Below are 17,942 nucleotides of genomic sequence, written 5' to 3'. Positions count from 1 at the left end.
ACTGCTGCCATTACTGGGGTTTCTACCACTGCTGCCATTACTGGGGTTTCTACCACTGCTGCCATTACAGGGGTTTCTACCACTGCTGCCATTACAGGGGTTTCTACCACTGCTGCCATTACAGGGGTTTCTACCACTGCTGCCATTACAGGGGGTTCTACCACTGCTGCCATTACCGGGGTTTCTACCACTTCTGCCATTACCGGGGTTTCTACCACTGCTGCTATTACAGGGGTTTCATCCATGCCAGCAACCTCCTGCACATAGAACAGTGATAATAACATATTTTAATTGAGAATGACAAGTTGACAAATCACAATGAATGGTTGTGTCTAAACTAGGGGTTATGTAAGTAGTACTAAACACAACAGCTATGGTCATGTCCAGTATTACAGTAGGTGTGAGATTTCAGACTTTACCTCTGGTTCAGCTGACACTCCTTTTGGCACATAGCCTGCAGATTCCTCCAGGATATTCCTATCCTCATTCGGCTGCAGAGTGGAGAGACAGAACAGCGAGTGGAGAGACAGAACAGCGAGTGGAGAGAGAACAGCGAGTGGAGAGACGGAGCAGCGAGTGGAGAGACAGAGCAGCGAGTGGAGAGAGAACAGCGAGTGGAGAGAGAGCAGCGAGTGGAGAGACAGAGCAGCGAGTGGAGAGACAGAACAGCGAGTGGAGAGACAGAACAGCGAGTGGAGAGACAGAACAGCGAGTGGAGAGACAGAACAGCGAGTGGAGAGACAGAGCAGCGAGTGGAGAGACAGAACAGCGAGTGGAGAGACAGAACAGCGAGTGGAGAGACAGAACAGCGAGTGGAGAGACAGAACAGCGAGTGGAGAGACAGAGCAGCGAGTGGAGAGACAGAACAGCGAGTGGAGAGACAGAACAGCGAGTGGAGAGACAGAACAGCGAGTGGAGAGACAGAACAGCGAGTGGAGAGACAGAACAGCGAGTGGAGAGACAGAGCAGCGAGTGGAGAGACAGAACAGCGAGTGGAGAGACAGAACAGCACAGTATTACAATAGTACTATTACAAGTACAGGGAACAAGGCTTATGCTATTATAATAAGCATTATTATAATATTATTTGACTAGAAAACAATGGCAGAGGTATAGAAGAGTTATGGTAACTGTAAAGTATTGCCCTGACAAATAGTAACATAACTATACTGAACAAAAATATACACACAATAATTCAAAGATTTTACTGAGTTCCAGTTCATATAAAGGAAATCAGTCAACTGAAATAAATTCATTAGGCCCTAATCTATGGATTTCACATGACTGCGAATACAGTCGGTCACAGATACCTTAAAAAAGCATTGGGGAATGGATCAGAAAACCAGTCCGTATCTGGTGTGACCACCTTGCAGTGCGACACATTTCCTTCGCATAGAGTTGATCAGGCTGTTAATTGTGACCTGTGGAATGTTGTCCCACTCCTCTTCAATGGCTGTTACTGGATATTGTCAGCAACTGAAAAACGCTGTCGTACAAGTCGATCCGGAGCATCCCAAACATGCTCAATGGGTGACATGTCTGGTGAGTATGCAAGCCATGCAAGAACTGGGACATTTTCAGCTTCCAGGAATTGTGTGCAGATCCTTATGCCATGGGGCCGTGCATTATCATTGCTGAAACATGAGGTGATGGCGGCGGATGACCGGCACGACAATGGGCCTCAGGATCTTGATATGTGTGCATTCAAATTGCCATCGATAAAATGCAACTTTGTTCATTGTCCGTAGCTTATGCCTGCCCATACCACAACCCCACGATGGGGCACTCTTCACAACGTTGACATCAGCAAAACGCTTGCCCACACGACGCCATACACGTGGTCTGCGGTTGTGAGGCCGGTTGGACATACTACCAAATCCCCTATAATGACGTTGGAAGTAGCTTATGGTAGATAAATGAACATTCAATTATCTAGCAACTGCTCTGGTGGACATTCCTACAGTCAGCATGCCAATTGTACCCTCCCTCAAAACCAGAGACATCTGTGGTATTGTGATGTTGCTCTGGCACCCCTATGGTGGAACAAGCTTCCTCACGACGCCAGGACAGCGGAGTCAATCACCACCTTCCGGAGACACCTGAAACCCCACCTCTTTAAGGAATACCTAGGATAGGATAAAGTAGTCCTTCTACCCCCCCCCCAAAAGGTTTAGATGCACTATTGTAAAGTGGTTGTTCCACTGGATATCATAAGGTGAATGCACCAATTTGTAAGTCGCTCTGGATAAGAGCGTCTGCTAAATGACTAAAATGTTAAATGTTAAATGTGTGACAAAGCTGTACATTTTAAAGTGACCTTTTATTATCCCCAGCACAAGGTGCACCTGTGTAATGATCATGCTGTTTAATCAGCTTCTTGATATGCCACACCTGTCAGGTGGGTGGATTATCTTGGCAAAGGAGAAATGCTCCCTAACAGGGATGTTAACAAATTTGTTCACAACATTTGAGGGAAATAAGCCTTTTGTGTGTATGGAACATTTCTGGGATCTTTTATTTCAGCTCATGAAACATGGGACCAACAATGTACATGTTGTGTTTATATTTTTGTTCAGTGAACGATGGAAAGAACATGTTCAATCAGGGTCATGTTAAATTTGTATGAAACAGAAAAAAATGACCAAAAACATTTGCAAACGTTTTGGCACAATGTGCCCAAGATGTGTGTGTGTATCTACTCACGGTGATGAGAGGGTACTCTGCGGCGGGCCTCAGCCTGACGTGGGTCTCTTTCAGGTAGTCTTCGGCCAGGAAGGCCTCCTGTAAGCCGGAGAACAGGTTGCTGTAGTCTGTAGGGTCGGCCAATGCATCAGCTGCCTTCTGGTTCACCTTCCCCAGGTTCTCCTTCCACAGCTTCACCCCTCTGGAGACACAGAGAGAGGTCAGGACACGCAGACACGCACAGTGCCAATTTGGACTTTTCCACTAGATGGGCTAGCTGCAATTGCTCAGTTCTGCCTCCAGGGCAAGACTCATGATTATAAACGTCAACCTGCCAGGGCTGTACCTAGACACATGGCTGGGCAGGTATGTTCTGGCCAGGAATGCAGCCTCTGGCAGCCGGTTGGTTTTAATGAGGAGCTCCAGACATTTGTCCAGTCTAGAAGGAATAAACAGAACAGATAGATAGATATATTTAACCTTTATTTAACTAGGCAAGTCAGTTAAGAACAAATTGTTTTTAACAATTACGGCCTACCCCGTCTAAACCCGATCGATGCTGGGCCAATTGAGCGCCGCCCTATTGGACTCCCAATCACGGCCAGTTGTGATACAGCCTGAAATCAAACCAGGGTCTGTAGTAACGCCTCTAGCACTGAGATGCAGTGCCTTAGACCGCTGCGCCACTCGGAAGTCCAATTATTAATGATGAAACCAAAGAAAATGTATAAATACAGATCATGAACATATAAAGGGCACCTAGATCCAATAATGAATTATCAATGATTAAACGATAAAAACAATTTATTGACAGATGATGTACATATAAAAGTTAAACCTAAACACTCTGCTCACTCCTCCTCACCTCCCTCTGTAACATCCACCCACCCACACCCTTCTCTCCCTAAAAACACTTACTTTCCCTGGAGGAAATAGGTGAAGAAAGCCACGTTGGTCTTGCCATCTCTCTCTGCCCCCTCTGTCAGCTTACCCACCATGCTGGCGTTATCCGAGGCTGTGGCCAGCAGCAGCAGCCCCCCCATGGTCCTGGGCATGGTGCAGACACTCCTGGGCCAGGACAAACTGGCACTTAGTGGTGGCCAGCTCTGCCAACTGCTTCCACTTCTGCTCCGACTGGAGGGCACCATGCCAGCGAGAGAGGAGATGTGGAGAGAGAGAGATAAAGGGAGGGGGAAACAGAGAGAGAGAGAGAGAAAACAGTTATGCCATGTTGGAAAGACAATCACAAACAGAATAGAAGTCATATTCACTACGCTTTTGATTAGTTAAACATATATCCTTCACTACAGTTATTCTCATTTCATCTTATAGTATACACAAGCGTTCAAAAGTTTGGGGTCACTTAGAAATGTCCATGTTTTTTTAAATTAAAGACATTTGTTGTCCGTTAAAATAACCTCAAACTGATCCGAAATACAGTGTTGACATTGTTAATGTTGTAAATTACTACTCTAGCTGAAAACGGCAGATTTTTTATGGAATATCTACATAGGTGTAACAGTGTAGCTTTCGTCCTTCTCCTCGCCCCTACCTGGGCTCGAACCAGGGACCCTCTGCACACATCAGTCACCCTCGACTCACCGTTACCTATCGCTCCACAAAAGCCATGGCCCTAGCACAGCAAGAGAAACTACTACTTCAAGGTCTCAGAGCAAGTGACGTCACCAATTGAAACGCAATTAGCGTGCACGCCGCTAACTAGCTCGCCATTTCACACCGGTTAAACTCATCCCCCTATGACCTCCTCAGCAACCAGGGACCCTCTGCACATGTTGACAACAGTCACCCTCGAAGCATCGTCACCCATTGTTCCACAAAAGCCTTGCAGAGCAGGGTAAACAACTTCTTCAAGGTCTCGGAGTGAGTGATGTCACCAATTGAAACGCTATTAGTGTGCACCCCGCTAAATAGCTAGCCATTTCACACCGGTTACATAGGCGTACAGAGGCCCATTATCAGCAACCATGACTTCTGTGTTCCAATGGCACAATGTGTTAGCTAATCCAAGTTTACAATTTTAAAAGGCTAATTGATCATTAGAAAACCCTTTTACAATTATGTTAGCACAGCTGATGTTTTACAATTATAACAGCACAACTGTTGTTCTGATTAAAGAAGCAATAAAACTGTCCTTCTTTAGACTAGTTGAGTATCTGGAGCGTCAGCATTTGTGGGTTCGATTACAGGCTCAAAATGTCCAGAAACAAAGCACTTTCTTCTGAAACTTGTCCGTCTATTCTTGTTCTGAGAAATAAAGGCTATTCCATGCGAGAAATTGCCAAGAAACTGAAGATCTCGTACAACGCTGTGTACTACTCCCTTCATAGAACAGAGCAAACTGGCTTTGAACGGTAGTGTATGTCTCCAAATACAGTACTGTGCATAAGTTAAGGCAGGTGTGAAAAAATGCTGTAAAGTAAGAATGCTTTCAAAAATAGACATGTTATTAGATTATATTTATCAATTAACATAATGCAAAGTGAGTTTGAAGAAGAAAAATCTACATCAAATCAATATTTGGTGTGACCACCCTTTGCCTTCAAAACAGCATAAATTCTTCTAGGTACACTTGCACAGTTTTTGAAGGAACTCGGCAGGTAGGTTGGCCCAAACATCTTGGACAACTAACCACATTTCTTCTGTGGATTTAGGCAGCCTCAGTTGCTTCTCTCTCTTCATGTAATCCCAGACAGACTCGATAATGTTGAGATCAGGGCTCTGTGGGGGCCATACCATCACTCCCAGGACTCCTTGTTCTTCTTTATGCTGAAGATGGTTCAACCTGTTTGGGATAGGGGGCAGTATTTTCACGGCCGGATAAAAAACGTACCCCATTTAATCTGGTTACTACTCCTGCCCAGAAACTAGAATATGCATATAATTAGTAGATTTGGATAGAAAACACTCTAAAGTTTCTAAAACTGTTTGAATGGTGTCTGTGAATATAACAGAACTCATATGGCAGGCCAAAACCTGAGAATATTCCATACAGGAAGTGCCCTGTCTGACAATTTGTTCTCCTTCTGTGGCATCTCTATCGAAAATACAGCATCTGTGCTGTAACGTCACATTTTCTAAGGCTTTCATTGGCTCTCAGAAGGTGCCAGAAAGTGTAATGGGGTGTCTGCAGTCTCTGGGCGAAAAACAGCAGGGGTTTTGGTGAGTGGTCCTTCTGGGAACAATGACACTGGTGCGCGCGTGCACGAGACGGCTCCATTTTTTGGAGTCACGCGGTTGGAATATTATTGCTATTTTACGAGAAAAATCGCGTAAAATGTATTTTAAACAGCGTTTGACATGCTTCGAAGTACGGTAATGGAATATTTTGAATTTTTTTGTCACGAAACGCGCCGGCGCGTCACCCTTCGGATAGTGACTTGAGTGCACGAACAAAACGGAGCTATTTGGATATAACTATGGATTATTTCGAACCAAAATAACATTTGTTGCTGAAGTAGAAGTCCTGGGAGTGCATTCTGACGAAGAACAGCAAAGGTTAATCCAATTTTTCTAATAGTAAATCTGAGTTTGGTGAGGGCCAAACTTGCTGGGTGTCAAATTAGCTAGCCGTGATGGTCGGGCTATCTACTCAGAATATTGCAAAATGTGCTTTCACCGAAAACCTATTTTAAAATCTGACACAGCGAGTGCATAAAGGAGTTCTGTATCTATACTTCTTAAAATAATTGTTATGTTTTTTGTCAACGTTAATCGTGAGTAATTTAGTAAATTCACCGGAAGTTTGCGGTGGTATGCTAGTTCTGAACAAAACATGCTAATGTAAAAAGCAGTTTTTTGATATAAATATCAACTTGATTGAGCAAAACATGCATGTATTGTATAACATAATGTCCTAGGAGTGTCATCTGATGAAGATCATCAAAGGTTAGTGCTGCATTTAGCTGTGGTTTTGGTTTTTGTGACATATATGCTAGCTTGAGAAATGGGTGTGTGATTATTTCTGGCTGGGTACACTCCTGACATAATCTAATGTTTTGCTTTTGCTGTAAAGCCTTTTGGAAATCGGACAATGTGGTTAGATAAAGGAGAGTCTTATCTTTCAAATGGTGTAAAATAGTCATATGTTTGAGAAATTGAAATTATAGCATTTTTAAGGTTTTTCATATTTCGCGCTAGGCGCCACCATTGGATACTGGTGAGGCGTTCCGCTAGCGGAACGTCTGTCCATAAGAGGTTATTAAATCATTTAACTGCCCCCTCTGTTGAGGTTTTGAAATCAATCAGGTCTTGATAAGAAACCCTGGGTGGTGTGAGGAATCATCTCCCAATCTTGTATTCAAAGTCCACACCTCATCACTGTTGCTGTCACGACTTCCGCCGGAGTCGGTCCCTCTCCTTGTTCGAGCGGCGTTCGGCGGTCGACGTTTCCCCCATGTTTGTGTGCGTGTTTGTTTTATTGTAAGCCTGTATTCTGACGGCTGGTATATTGTTACCGGGTTTTGTTATTACGCCCGTTTATTTCGTGGTACCGGTATTTTTCCAGCACCATAGTATTGTGTTTATACTGGTGTTTTCTTGAATTAAATACCTTGTCCACGCATCTCAGCTCTTCTGAGCCTGACTCCTTTCACCAGTTACCCACAGCCTTTACAGTTGCACGTTGAAAGGTTTTGTAGACCTGGTGTTCTGTCATTGATAATCACTTAGATCTGTCCCTGTGAAGTAATAGATAAGGTCGCAGGCCTTCACAACCCAACTGATTAACATCATATACTGTATGCTATTCATATGTCTTCTTCTGGTCATCTACTGTACAATGTACAATATTTTGGATTGATTTGCACATTTACACATAGTTCTGTTCCTTCACAATGACACGCTAATTTGAGAAGGTACAGTATGTTATGTTTTTAAAAGTTTATATTGTTTGTTTTTATTTGCAAGTACTGTTTCCTCTGGTCAATATACACCCATATAAATATTAATTTCATGTATTGACCAAAGTCAATGCCTCCCATCTGCTTGGGATGAATTAAGTATTTATTAAATGTATGTACAATCACATCATAAGTACATTACATAATTATGCAGGCAGAAACACATGAAGGTCATTTTACAATAAAAAAGGTTATGTCAGATGTTTCAGGGCTTCTTCTTGAATACTTGTTTGCAGACTTTGTCTTCAACGTGGATCTCCTGAAAGAAAAAGAGACGACCAGAAAGACAATGAGACAATCAAATAACATACACCCCTCAAACTCAACTCTGGACCTCGAAGCCAGTTCCACTGCATTTTTTCAGTGTTCCCCTCTAATCAGAGACTGATTTAGACCTGGGACACCAGGTGTGTGCAATTCATATGAATTAAAAAACAAAAACCCACAGACACTTGGCCCTCCGTGGAATGACTTTGACACCCCTGATATAGGGAATAGGGTGCCATTTCACATGCAGTCTATATGTCAGGGGTACTCAACTCTTACACTACGATGTCCGGAACCTGCTGGTTTTCTGTTCTACCTGAAAATTAATTGCACACACCTGGTGCCCCAGGTCTAATTCAGTCCCTAATCAGAGGGGAACAATGAAAAAATGCCGTGGAACTGGCTTCGAGTTCCAGAGTTGAGTTTGAGAGGTATAGAGCTTCTGTTGTCTTAGGTATGAAGAATCTGTAATGTTCTGTATGTTGAAGTTGAAGTCTAGGACATTTCTCTCTCTCTCTTTTCTCTTTCTAATCCCCCTCCCTCCATCTTTCTCTCAGTCACCAGGTGTAGCAGGTCTCCTTCTATCCATTGCATCCAGCCACGGTTGGCCTTCTCTCCCTTCTGCACAGCCACCAACTTGTCTCCATCCCAGGTAACCAGTGTCTGAAGAACACACACACACACACACACACACACACACACACACACACACACACACACACACACACACAACAACAACAGTCAGCTTACCGTAGACACACATTTGCCCAAGTACCCCACAGCTAAGATATCAGGTCGGTAGCATAGAGTAGACGTAGCATAATAAACAAAAATTTGGAACACTCAAATAAGTATATGTTACGTTTGGTATTGTTGCATAAGACAGAAGGTTATTAAAGGCAAAAACTAAAGGAGGGTAGTTGGTCGGGGTGGTTGAGTGGGCATATAACTTTAACGTCTGGCAAGCTAATGGTTTTGTGTTCTAAATGTCATTCATAAAATATCATACGAATTGTAATTTGTAACATATCATAGGAAATGGATGATGGATATCCAGAAATTGATAAATACCATACCAAATGTAACATATCATACTATTTTGAGTGTCCAGGATTTTCGTTTGCTATGTTACGTCTACCCCTGAGTCCAGGTTGAAGATATGTGTGTATGTTTCCATAAAGCCAGGGTCAACAACTCACAGCAGTGTTTATGACTGTCTCTTTTATTCTAATCTGAGAGAGACGGAGTGCAGTGACAAAGTGTCTCTCTGACCATGGTCAGAGTGGTTGTGGTCCTACCTGGATTGTCCTGTTGTCCAGTCCCTTAGTGACCTCCTCAAACTCCTCCCCAACGGTGAAGTTGACCTCGTAGTTCCTGAAGGTGCTCAAAGTTTTGGTCTCAAACTTGTCTCCGTTCTGGACGATCACCTTGGTCTGGGTCAGGTGACGGGCGATCTTACGGGTGGCAAAGTCAATATCTGGAGGAAACAGTGAAACAACGTCAGCATTTAAAGATGTTCTGCTCATTCCATGACATAGACTGTCCAGGTGAATCCAAGTGATAGCTATGATCCCTTATTGATGTCATTTGTCACGTATATCCTACCAACGGGACATTAAAAACTGTAATATCCTTTGTTTCACCGAGTCGTGGCTGAACGACGTCATTAATAACATACAGCTGGCGGGTTATACACTCTATCGAAAGGACAGAACAGCAGCCTCTGGTTAGACACGTGGGGGGCGTCTAAGAATATTTGTAAACAACAGCTGGTGCACGATATCTAAGGAAGTCTCGAGGTTTTGCTCGCCTGAGGTATAGTATATCATGATAAGCTGTAGAGCACTCTATCTACCTAGAGAGTTTTCATCTGTATTTTTTGTAGCTGTCTACATACCACCACAGACCGATGCTGGCACTAAAACCATACTCAATGAACTGTATACTGCAATAAGCAAACAGGAAAACGTTCATCCAGAGGTGACGCTCCTAGTGGCCGGGGACTTTAATGCAGGGAAACTGATATAGGGAATAGGGTGCCATTTAACTTTTACCAAATTTCTATCATCATGTTAAATGTGCAACCAGAGGGAAAAAACTCTGTACCAACCTTTACTCCACACACAGAGACGCATACAAAGCTCTCCATCGCCCTCCACAAGGCAAATCTTACCATAATTCTATCCTATTGATTCCTGCTTACAAGCAAAAATTTAAGCAGGAAACACCAGTGCCTCGGTCTATAAGAAAGTGGTCAGATGAAGCAGATGCTAATCTACAGGACTGTTTTGCTAGCACAGACTGGAAAATGTTCCGGGATTCTTTCGATGGCATTGAGGAGTACACCACATCAGTCACTGGCATCATCAATAAGTGCATCGATGACGTCGTCCCCACGGTGACAATACGTAGATAGCCCAACCAGAAGCCATGGATTACAGGCAACATTCGCACTGAGCTAATGGGTAGAGCTGCTGCTTTCAAGGAGCGGGACTCTAACCCGGAAGCTTATAAGAAATCCCACTATGCCCTCCGACGAACCATCAAACAGACAAACATCAATACAGGACTAAGATCGACTTGTACCACATCGGCTCCGACACTCGTCGGATGTGGCAGGGCTTGCAAACTATGACAGACTACAAAAGGAAGCACAGCCAAGAGCTGCCCAGTGACACGAGCCTACCAGATGAGCTAAATAACTTCTATGCTTGCTTCGAGGCAAGTAACGCTGAAAAAGGCATGAGGGCATCAGCTGTTCAAGACGACTATGTGATCACGCTCTCTGCAGCCGATGTGAGTAAGACCTTTAAACAGGTCAACAGTCACAAGGTCGCAGGGCCAGACGGATTACCAGGACTTATACTCCGAGCATGCGCTGACCAACTAGCAAGTGTCTTCACTGACCTTTTCAACCTCTCCCTGTCTGAGTCTGTAATGTTTCAAGCAGACCACCATAGTCCCTTTGCCCAAGAACACTAAGGTAACCTGCCTAAATGACTACCGACCCTTGCCCTCACGTATGTAGCTATGAAGTGCTTTGAAAGGCTGGTCATGGCTCACATCAACACCATTTTCCCAGAAACCCTAGACCCACTCCAATTTGCATACCGCCCCAACAGATCCACAGATGATGCAATCTCTATTGCACTCCACACTGCCCTTTCACACCTGGATAAAAGGAACACCTATGTGAGAATACTATTCATTGACTACAGCTCAGCGTTCACCACCATAGTGCCCTCAAAGCTCACCACTAAGCTAAGGACCCTGGGACTAAACACCTCCCTCTGCAACTGGATCTTGGACTTCCTGATGTGTCGCCCCCAGGTGGTAAGGGTAGGTAACAACACATCCGCCACGCTGATCCTCAACACGGGGGCCGCTCAGGAGTGAGTGCTCAGTCCCATCCTGTACTCCCTTGTTCACTCATGACTGCACGTCCAGGCACTACTCCAACAACATCATTAAGTTTGCCCATGACACAACAGTGGCAGGCCTGAACACCGACAACGACGAGATAGCCAAAAGGGAGGAGGTCAGAGACCTGACCGTGTGGTGCAAGGACAACAACATCTCCCTCAATGTCATAAAGACAGGAGATGATTGTGGACTACAGGAAAAGGAGGACCGAGCACGCCCCCATTCTCATCGACGGGGCTGTAGTGGAGCAGGTTGAGATCTTCAAGTTCCTTGGCGTCCACATCACCAACAAACTAACATGGTCCAAGCACACCAAGACAGTTGTGAAGAGGGCACGACAAAATCTATTTCCCCTCAGGAGATTGAAAAGATTTGTCATGGGTCCTCAGATCCTCAAAAGGTTTTACAGCTGCACCATCGAGAGCATCCTGACTGGTTGCATCACTGCCTGGTATGGCAACTGCTCGGCCTCCGACCGCAAGGCAATACAGAGAGTAGTGCGTACGGCCCAGTACATCACCAGGGCCAAGCTTTCTGCCATCCAGGACCTCTATACCAGCCGGTGTCAGTGGAAGGCCCTAAAAATTGTCAAAGACTACCCTAGTCACAGACTGTTCTCTCTGCTACTGCACGGCAAGCGGTACCGGAGCGCCAAGTCTAGGTCCAAGAGGCTTCTAAACAGCTTCTACCCCCAAGCCATAAGACTCATGAACAGCTAATGAAATTGCTACCCACACTATTTGCATTGCCCCCCCTACCTACATGTACATAAACTCAGCAAAAAAAGAAATATCCTCTCACTGTCAACTGCGTTCATTTTCAGCAAACTTAACATGTGTAAATATTTGTATGAACATAACAAGATTCAACAACTGAGACATAAACTGAACATGTTCCACAGACATGTGACTAACAGAAATTGAATAATGTGTCCCTGAACAAAGGGGAGGACAAAATCAAAAGTAACAGTCTGTATCTGATGTGGCCATCAGCTGCATTAAGTACTGCAGTGCATCTCCTCCTCATGCACTGCACCAGATTTGCCAGTTCTTTCTATGAGATGTTTCCCAACTCTTCCCCTTCCACCAAGGCACCTGCAAGTTCCAGGACATTTCTGCGGGGAATGGCCCTAGCCCTCACCCTCCGATCCAACATGTCCCAGACGTTTTCAATGGGATTGAGATCCGGGCTCTTCACTGGCCATGGCAGAACACTGACATTCCTGTCTTGCAGGAAATCATGCACAGAACGAGCAGTATGGCTGGTGGCAATGTCATGCTGGATGGTCATGTTAGGATGAGCCTGCAGGAAGGGTACCACATCAGGGAGGAGGATGTCTTCCCTGTAACGCACAGCGTTGAGATTGCCTGCAATGACAACAGGCTCAGGCCAATGATACTGTGACACACCGCCCAGACCATGACTGACCCTCCATGTCCAAATCGATCCCGCTCCAGAGTACAGGTTTCGGTGTAATGCTCATTCCTTCGACGATAAACGCGAATCCGACCATCACCCCTGGTGAGACAAAACCGCAATTCGTCAGTGAAGAGCACTTTTTACCAGTCCTGTCTGGTCCAGCGATGGTGGGTTTGTGCCCATAGACGACGTTGTTGCCGGTGTTGTCTGGTGCGCATCTTTCTTTAGGATTTTTTCAGAGTCAGTAGAAAGGCCTCTTTAGTGTCCTAAGTTTTCTTAACTGTGACCTTATTTGCCTACCGTCTGTAAGCTGTTAGTGTCTTAATGACCGTTCCACAGGTGCATGTTCATTAATTGTTTATGGTTCATCGAACAAGCATATATCAACCCTTTAGAATGAAGATCTGTGAAGTTATTTGGATTTTTCAAATTATCTTTGAAAGACAGGGTCCTGAAAAAGGGACGTTTCTTTTTGTTGTTGAGTTTATTACCTCAATTGCCTCGACACCGGTTTCCCAGCACATTGACTCTGTACCGGCACCTCCTGTATACAGCCCCGCTATTGTTATTTACTGTTGCTCTTTAATTATTTGTTATTCTTAGCTCTTCATTTTTTAAAGTATTTCTTAAAACTGCATTGTTAGTTAAGGGCATGTATGTTGACTCGTCCTGACCAGTAAAAGGGGTAATTTGTCATTGTAGCATGGTCAGGACGTGGCAGGGGGTGTTGTTTTTGTGTGTTTTGGGGTTGGTTTGTTGTATGGGGATATGTTCTAGTTTTCATTTTCTATATTCATTTTCTATGTGTGGCCGAGTATGGTTTCTAATCAGAGGCAGGTGTCTTTCATTGTCTTTGATTGGAAGCCATACTTAGGCAGCCTGTTTATTCCTGGGGTTGTGGGTGGTTGTTTTCCGTATCGTCTGTGCACCTTACGGAACTGTTTTGTCGTATTGTTTATTTTGGTTAAGTGTTCACGTTAATAAAAGAAGATGAGCACTTTACATGCTGCGCCTTGGTCCAACCCTTCCGACGCATGTGACAGAACCACCCACCACCGAAAGACCAAGCAGCGTGGAAGGGAGCAACAGGAGAAGTACTTGGAGTTGTTGACGTGGGATGAAATATTAGATGGGAAAGGACCCTGGAGGCAGGCTGGGGAGTATCGCCGACCGAAGGAGGACCTTGAGGCAGCGAAGGCAGAGCGGCGTTACTATGAGGCGCTGTATATGCCTAGAGGCAAGTGCGAGAGGCAGCCCCAAACATTTCTTTGGGGGGGGGCACACGGGGAGTTGGGCAGAGTCAGGGTGGAGTCCTGAGCCAACTCTCCGTGCTTACCGTGGGGAGCGGGTGACGAGGATAGCACCGAACTATGCGGAAATGCACACTGTATTGCCCATACGCACGCACAGTCCGGTGCGGTCAGTACGGGCTCCTCAGCGTTGCCGTGCGAGAGTCGGCGGGCAGCCAGGGAGAATTGCGCCGGCACAACGTATCTGGTCTCCAGTGTGTCTCCTCGGCCCAGGTTACACTGCGCCTGCTCTACGCACGGCAGCCCTCATTCTCCAGCACAGCCCAGTTCGCCCTGTGCCAGTGCTCCACCCGTGCTGGGCTACAGTGACCATTCAGCCAGGACGGGGTGTGCCAGCCCTGAGCTCCAGACCTCCGGTGCGCCTCCACGGCCCAGTGTGCCCCGTGCCTGCTCTGCGCACCCAGTCTCCTGTAAGTCTCCCCAGCCCGGGGAGACCGGTCCCAGCTCCACGCAGGAGGCCTCCAGCGACACTCCTCAGCCCGGAGCCTACAGCGACGCTCCCGAGTCAGGAGCCTCCAGCGACGCTTCTCAGCCCGGAGCCTCCAGTGACGCTCCTCAGCCCGGAGCCTGCAGCATCGCTCCTCAGCCCGGAGCCTCCAGCGACGCCCCTCAGCCCGGAGCCTCCAGCAACGCTCCCCAGTCCGGGGCCTCCAGCGATGCCTCCCAGTCCGGAGCCTCCAGCGACGCCTCCCAGTCCGGAGCCTCCAGCGACGCCTCCCAGTCCGGAGCCCCCAGCGGTGGTCTGCAGCCCAGAGCCCTCAGCGGTGGTCTGCAGCCCAGAGCCCTCAGCGGTGGTCTGCAGCCCAGAGCCCTCAGCGGTGGTCTGCAGCCCAGAGTCTTCAGCAACGGTCTACAGCCCAGAGTCTTCAGCAACGGTCTACAGCCCAGAGTCTTCAGCAACGGTCTACAGCCCAGAGCCTCCAGCAGGGGTCGGCAGCGCAGAACGGGAGCTACGCCCGGAGCCAGAGCCACCTCCGTCGTGGGAGGATTGGCGAAGGGGGGGTGTAGCACAGGAACCGTCATTGACGGTGGCCACCCTCCCTTCCCTCCCTTTAGGTTTGGGGTTGTTTTTGTGGGTTTTATTTGTTTTGAGGTGCAGTCGGGGTCTGCACCTTCGGGGGGGGGGGGGGGGGGTCCTGACCAGTAAAAGGTCATTTGTCATTGTAGTATGGTCAGGGTGTGGCAGGGTGTGTTGTTTTTGTGTATTTTGGGGTTGGTTTGTTGCATGGGGATTTGTTCTAGTTTTCATTTTCTATGTTCATTTTCTATGTGTGGCCGAGTATCGTTTCCAATCAGGCAGGTGTCTTTCGTTGTCTCTGATTGGAAGCCATACTTAGGCAGCCTGTTTATTCCTGGGGTTGTGGGTGGTTGTTTTCCGTATCGTCTGTGCACCTTACGGAACTGTTTTGTTGTATTGTTTATTTTGGTTAAGTGTTCACGTTAATAAAAGAAGATGAGCACTTTACACGCTGCGCCTTGGTCCAATCCTTCCGACGCATGTGACATATGTAAGCATTTCACTGTAAGGTCTACACCGGATCTATTCGGCGCATGTGACAAATAAAATTGTATTTAATTTGTTAAATTAATTTCAATCAGTGTAGATGAAGGAGAGGAGACAGGTTAAAGAAGGATTTTTAAGCTTTAAGACCATTGAGACATGGATTGTGTATGTGTGCCATTCAGAGGGTGAATGGGCAAGACAACATATTGAAGTGCCTTTGAACGGGATATGGTAGTAAGTGCCAGGCACACTGGTGTGTCATGAAATGCAACGCTGCTGGGTTTTTCACGATCAACAGTTACCCGTGTGTATCAAGAATGGTCCACCACCCAAAGAACATCCTGCCAACTGGACTCAACTGTGGGAAGCATTGGAGTCAACATGGGCCAGCACCCTGTGGAATGCTTTCGACACCTTGTAGAGTCCATGCCCTGACGAACCGAGGCATTTCTGAGGGCAACAGGGGGTGCAACTCAATATTAGGAAGGTGTTTCTAATATTTTGTACACTCAGGATAAGTATCAAGTATGTTTTCATATAGATTCTGTTCACCTTGGTTGGACAGTGAGGTGTGTGTATAGTATACTTTTTATTGTGCTCCCTTGTGCATAAGCCACCAGTCCTCCTCTTCAGTTATGAGACTGCAGCTCAAGTCCTAGAATTACTATTCCACTCAAACAAGCTCTGTTGACAATCTAATTTACCCTTTAAAAATGGCATTGTACCAGAAATAGAGCTAAATAAGGTAAACTGTGAGCCTGCAAAAGAGACCGCCTCTTTCATTTTGATATTCATATTGCATTGGCCACAAAGTGCAAATTCAATTTCTACCCATCTCTCTTTTGATGAGGCTCTTTTACTTACCCATCCGAATATTTTTCTTCCTCCCTCTATTTCCATATGAGTGTAATTTTCGATCCGCTCATGGAAATGAGAGAGCGGCACGAAATGAGACACCTTGGATTGTTTGTTTTTGGGGATTTTTCTGGGTTGAGCGGGAGAGACTTATGAATTGCAGATAAAGTCGTGAATAATAAAAGACTTGGGGTTGATCAACGCCATGCTGAATGGATGGATGGGGGCCTTCGTTTGCCAGCGACATGCCGATGCCGCTTGGCAGAGCTCGGGAGGGGAATGGGAATGGGGAGGATGTTAAATGTGGAAAAGAGTAAATCTATATTTATTCAACGTGGTAACAAGCAGGAGCCATTCACACAAACAGTCGAGGTTAAGTCACCGTGACAGCAGCTCAGTAAGTAAATGAAGCAGCACTAGAGAATCCTTTCTCTCTCGCCCTCTTTTTCTCTCTCTCTTCCTCTCTCCCTCACACACTCTCACTGTCTATCACAATCTCACTCACTAACACACTTAAATTGTCTTTACACAAACGTTATCTCCGACATCCCCCTCTCAATCAGACACACTCTTGCACACTAACACAATGACATGCACACACACATGCACACACACATGCACACACATGACACACTCTTTCTCTGTCAATTCCTTCTCTCTTCTTCACCCCTTCCCTCCCTCACTCTTCACCATCTCTCTCTGCATGTCTGTATCTCTGTATCTCAGCTATTTTCCAACAGACATTAGAAGAACAGCTTACCAATGGCATTCATGATATCCTCAAAGTTCTCGTTGGTGACCATCACCCATTGTCCATTGAAGTCTGCAGGCATCCTGGCACCGGCTGGGTTTGTGTTACTGTATATGCCCTGTATATGTCTATGGGGATTCTTCTCACACGCAAACACAATGCATGAGGTAGATTCTATTGGCCCAACCCTTTATATACAGCCTGTTTACGTGTGGAATTAAGGGGCAGGGTTCGCCTGATAACACTCTCTCTATTTCTTTGAAAGAGAAGGTGTGTGTGTGTGTGTGTGTGTGTGTGTGTGTGTGTGTGTGTGTGTGTGTGTGTCAAGTGTGGAGGCACTTAGCGTCAGCTAACCCACTGACTCTTAACAGGCTAGCCGGATCACTTGTTCATTGTGATGATGCAGAAAGGAAACAAGATGGAGAGCACCAGCTAGAGCAATGGTAGTTAGTTCCACTGTCACCCGTAAACACAGACACTAAAAAGCAATGCTGAGGAGAAGGTCAGAAAGTTATTTCTCTCTTCTGAAACAGGAATAGGTTTCCAGTTCAAACACAGAATACACTGAGTGCACATTTCACTATTTTCTTCATGTTAAGTCAAAGCAACACACTGGCATTTGCATGTAACCTGCAATCTAGCCTGGTTGCCAGATGTGTATGTGCTTTAGCTAACTCCTATGATTTAGCTAAGGGAAACTGGCTAGGGATGGGATTAAAACAAACAACAGATAACTGTGCAACGTGTCTGTAAAATGTATATAGTATGTATATACTGGAAGTAGAAGTGTTGTTGTCCATTAGTTTAATCCA

General features: G+C 45.8%; 1 protein-coding gene across 1 annotated transcript; it reads right to left on the bottom strand.

Annotated features, from left to right (window-relative positions):
- Positions 1 to 7,668: 7,668 nt before the first annotated feature.
- LOC115204950 (retinol-binding protein 2-like) lies at positions 7,669 to 17,303 on the bottom strand. Its single transcript, XM_029770524.1, has 4 exons — positions 17,140 to 17,303; positions 9,167 to 9,345; positions 8,430 to 8,531; positions 7,669 to 7,860 (listed from the first exon to the last, which is right to left on the bottom strand). The coding sequence occupies exons 1-4, from the start codon at positions 17,210 to 17,212 to the stop codon at positions 7,807 to 7,809; spliced, it is 408 nt and encodes a 135-aa protein (XP_029626384.1). The 5' UTR covers positions 17,213 to 17,303; the 3' UTR covers positions 7,669 to 7,806.
- Between the last annotated feature and the right edge of the window lie 639 nt (positions 17,304 to 17,942).

Source organism: Salmo trutta, chromosome 13 (assembly GCF_901001165.1).
Source record: "Salmo trutta chromosome 13, fSalTru1.1, whole genome shotgun sequence".
In the NCBI taxonomy this organism is placed as follows: domain Eukaryota; kingdom Metazoa; phylum Chordata; class Actinopteri; order Salmoniformes; family Salmonidae; genus Salmo; species Salmo trutta.
This window is presented reverse-complemented; position numbering and strand designations above follow the sequence as displayed.

Coding starts and splice junctions, on each gene's coding strand:
- LOC115204950 (XM_029770524.1), bottom strand. CDS start 17,212: ATGCCTGCAGACTTCAATGGACAATGGGTGATGGTCACCAACGAGAAC. Junction 9,346..17,139: donor GGATATCATGAATGCCATTG/GTAAGCTGTTCT, acceptor TGTTTCCTCCAG/ATATTGACTTTGCCACCCGT. Junction 8,532..9,166: donor TGGACAACAGGACAATCCAG/GTAGGACCACAA, acceptor TGTGTTCTTCAG/ACACTGGTTACCTGGGATGG.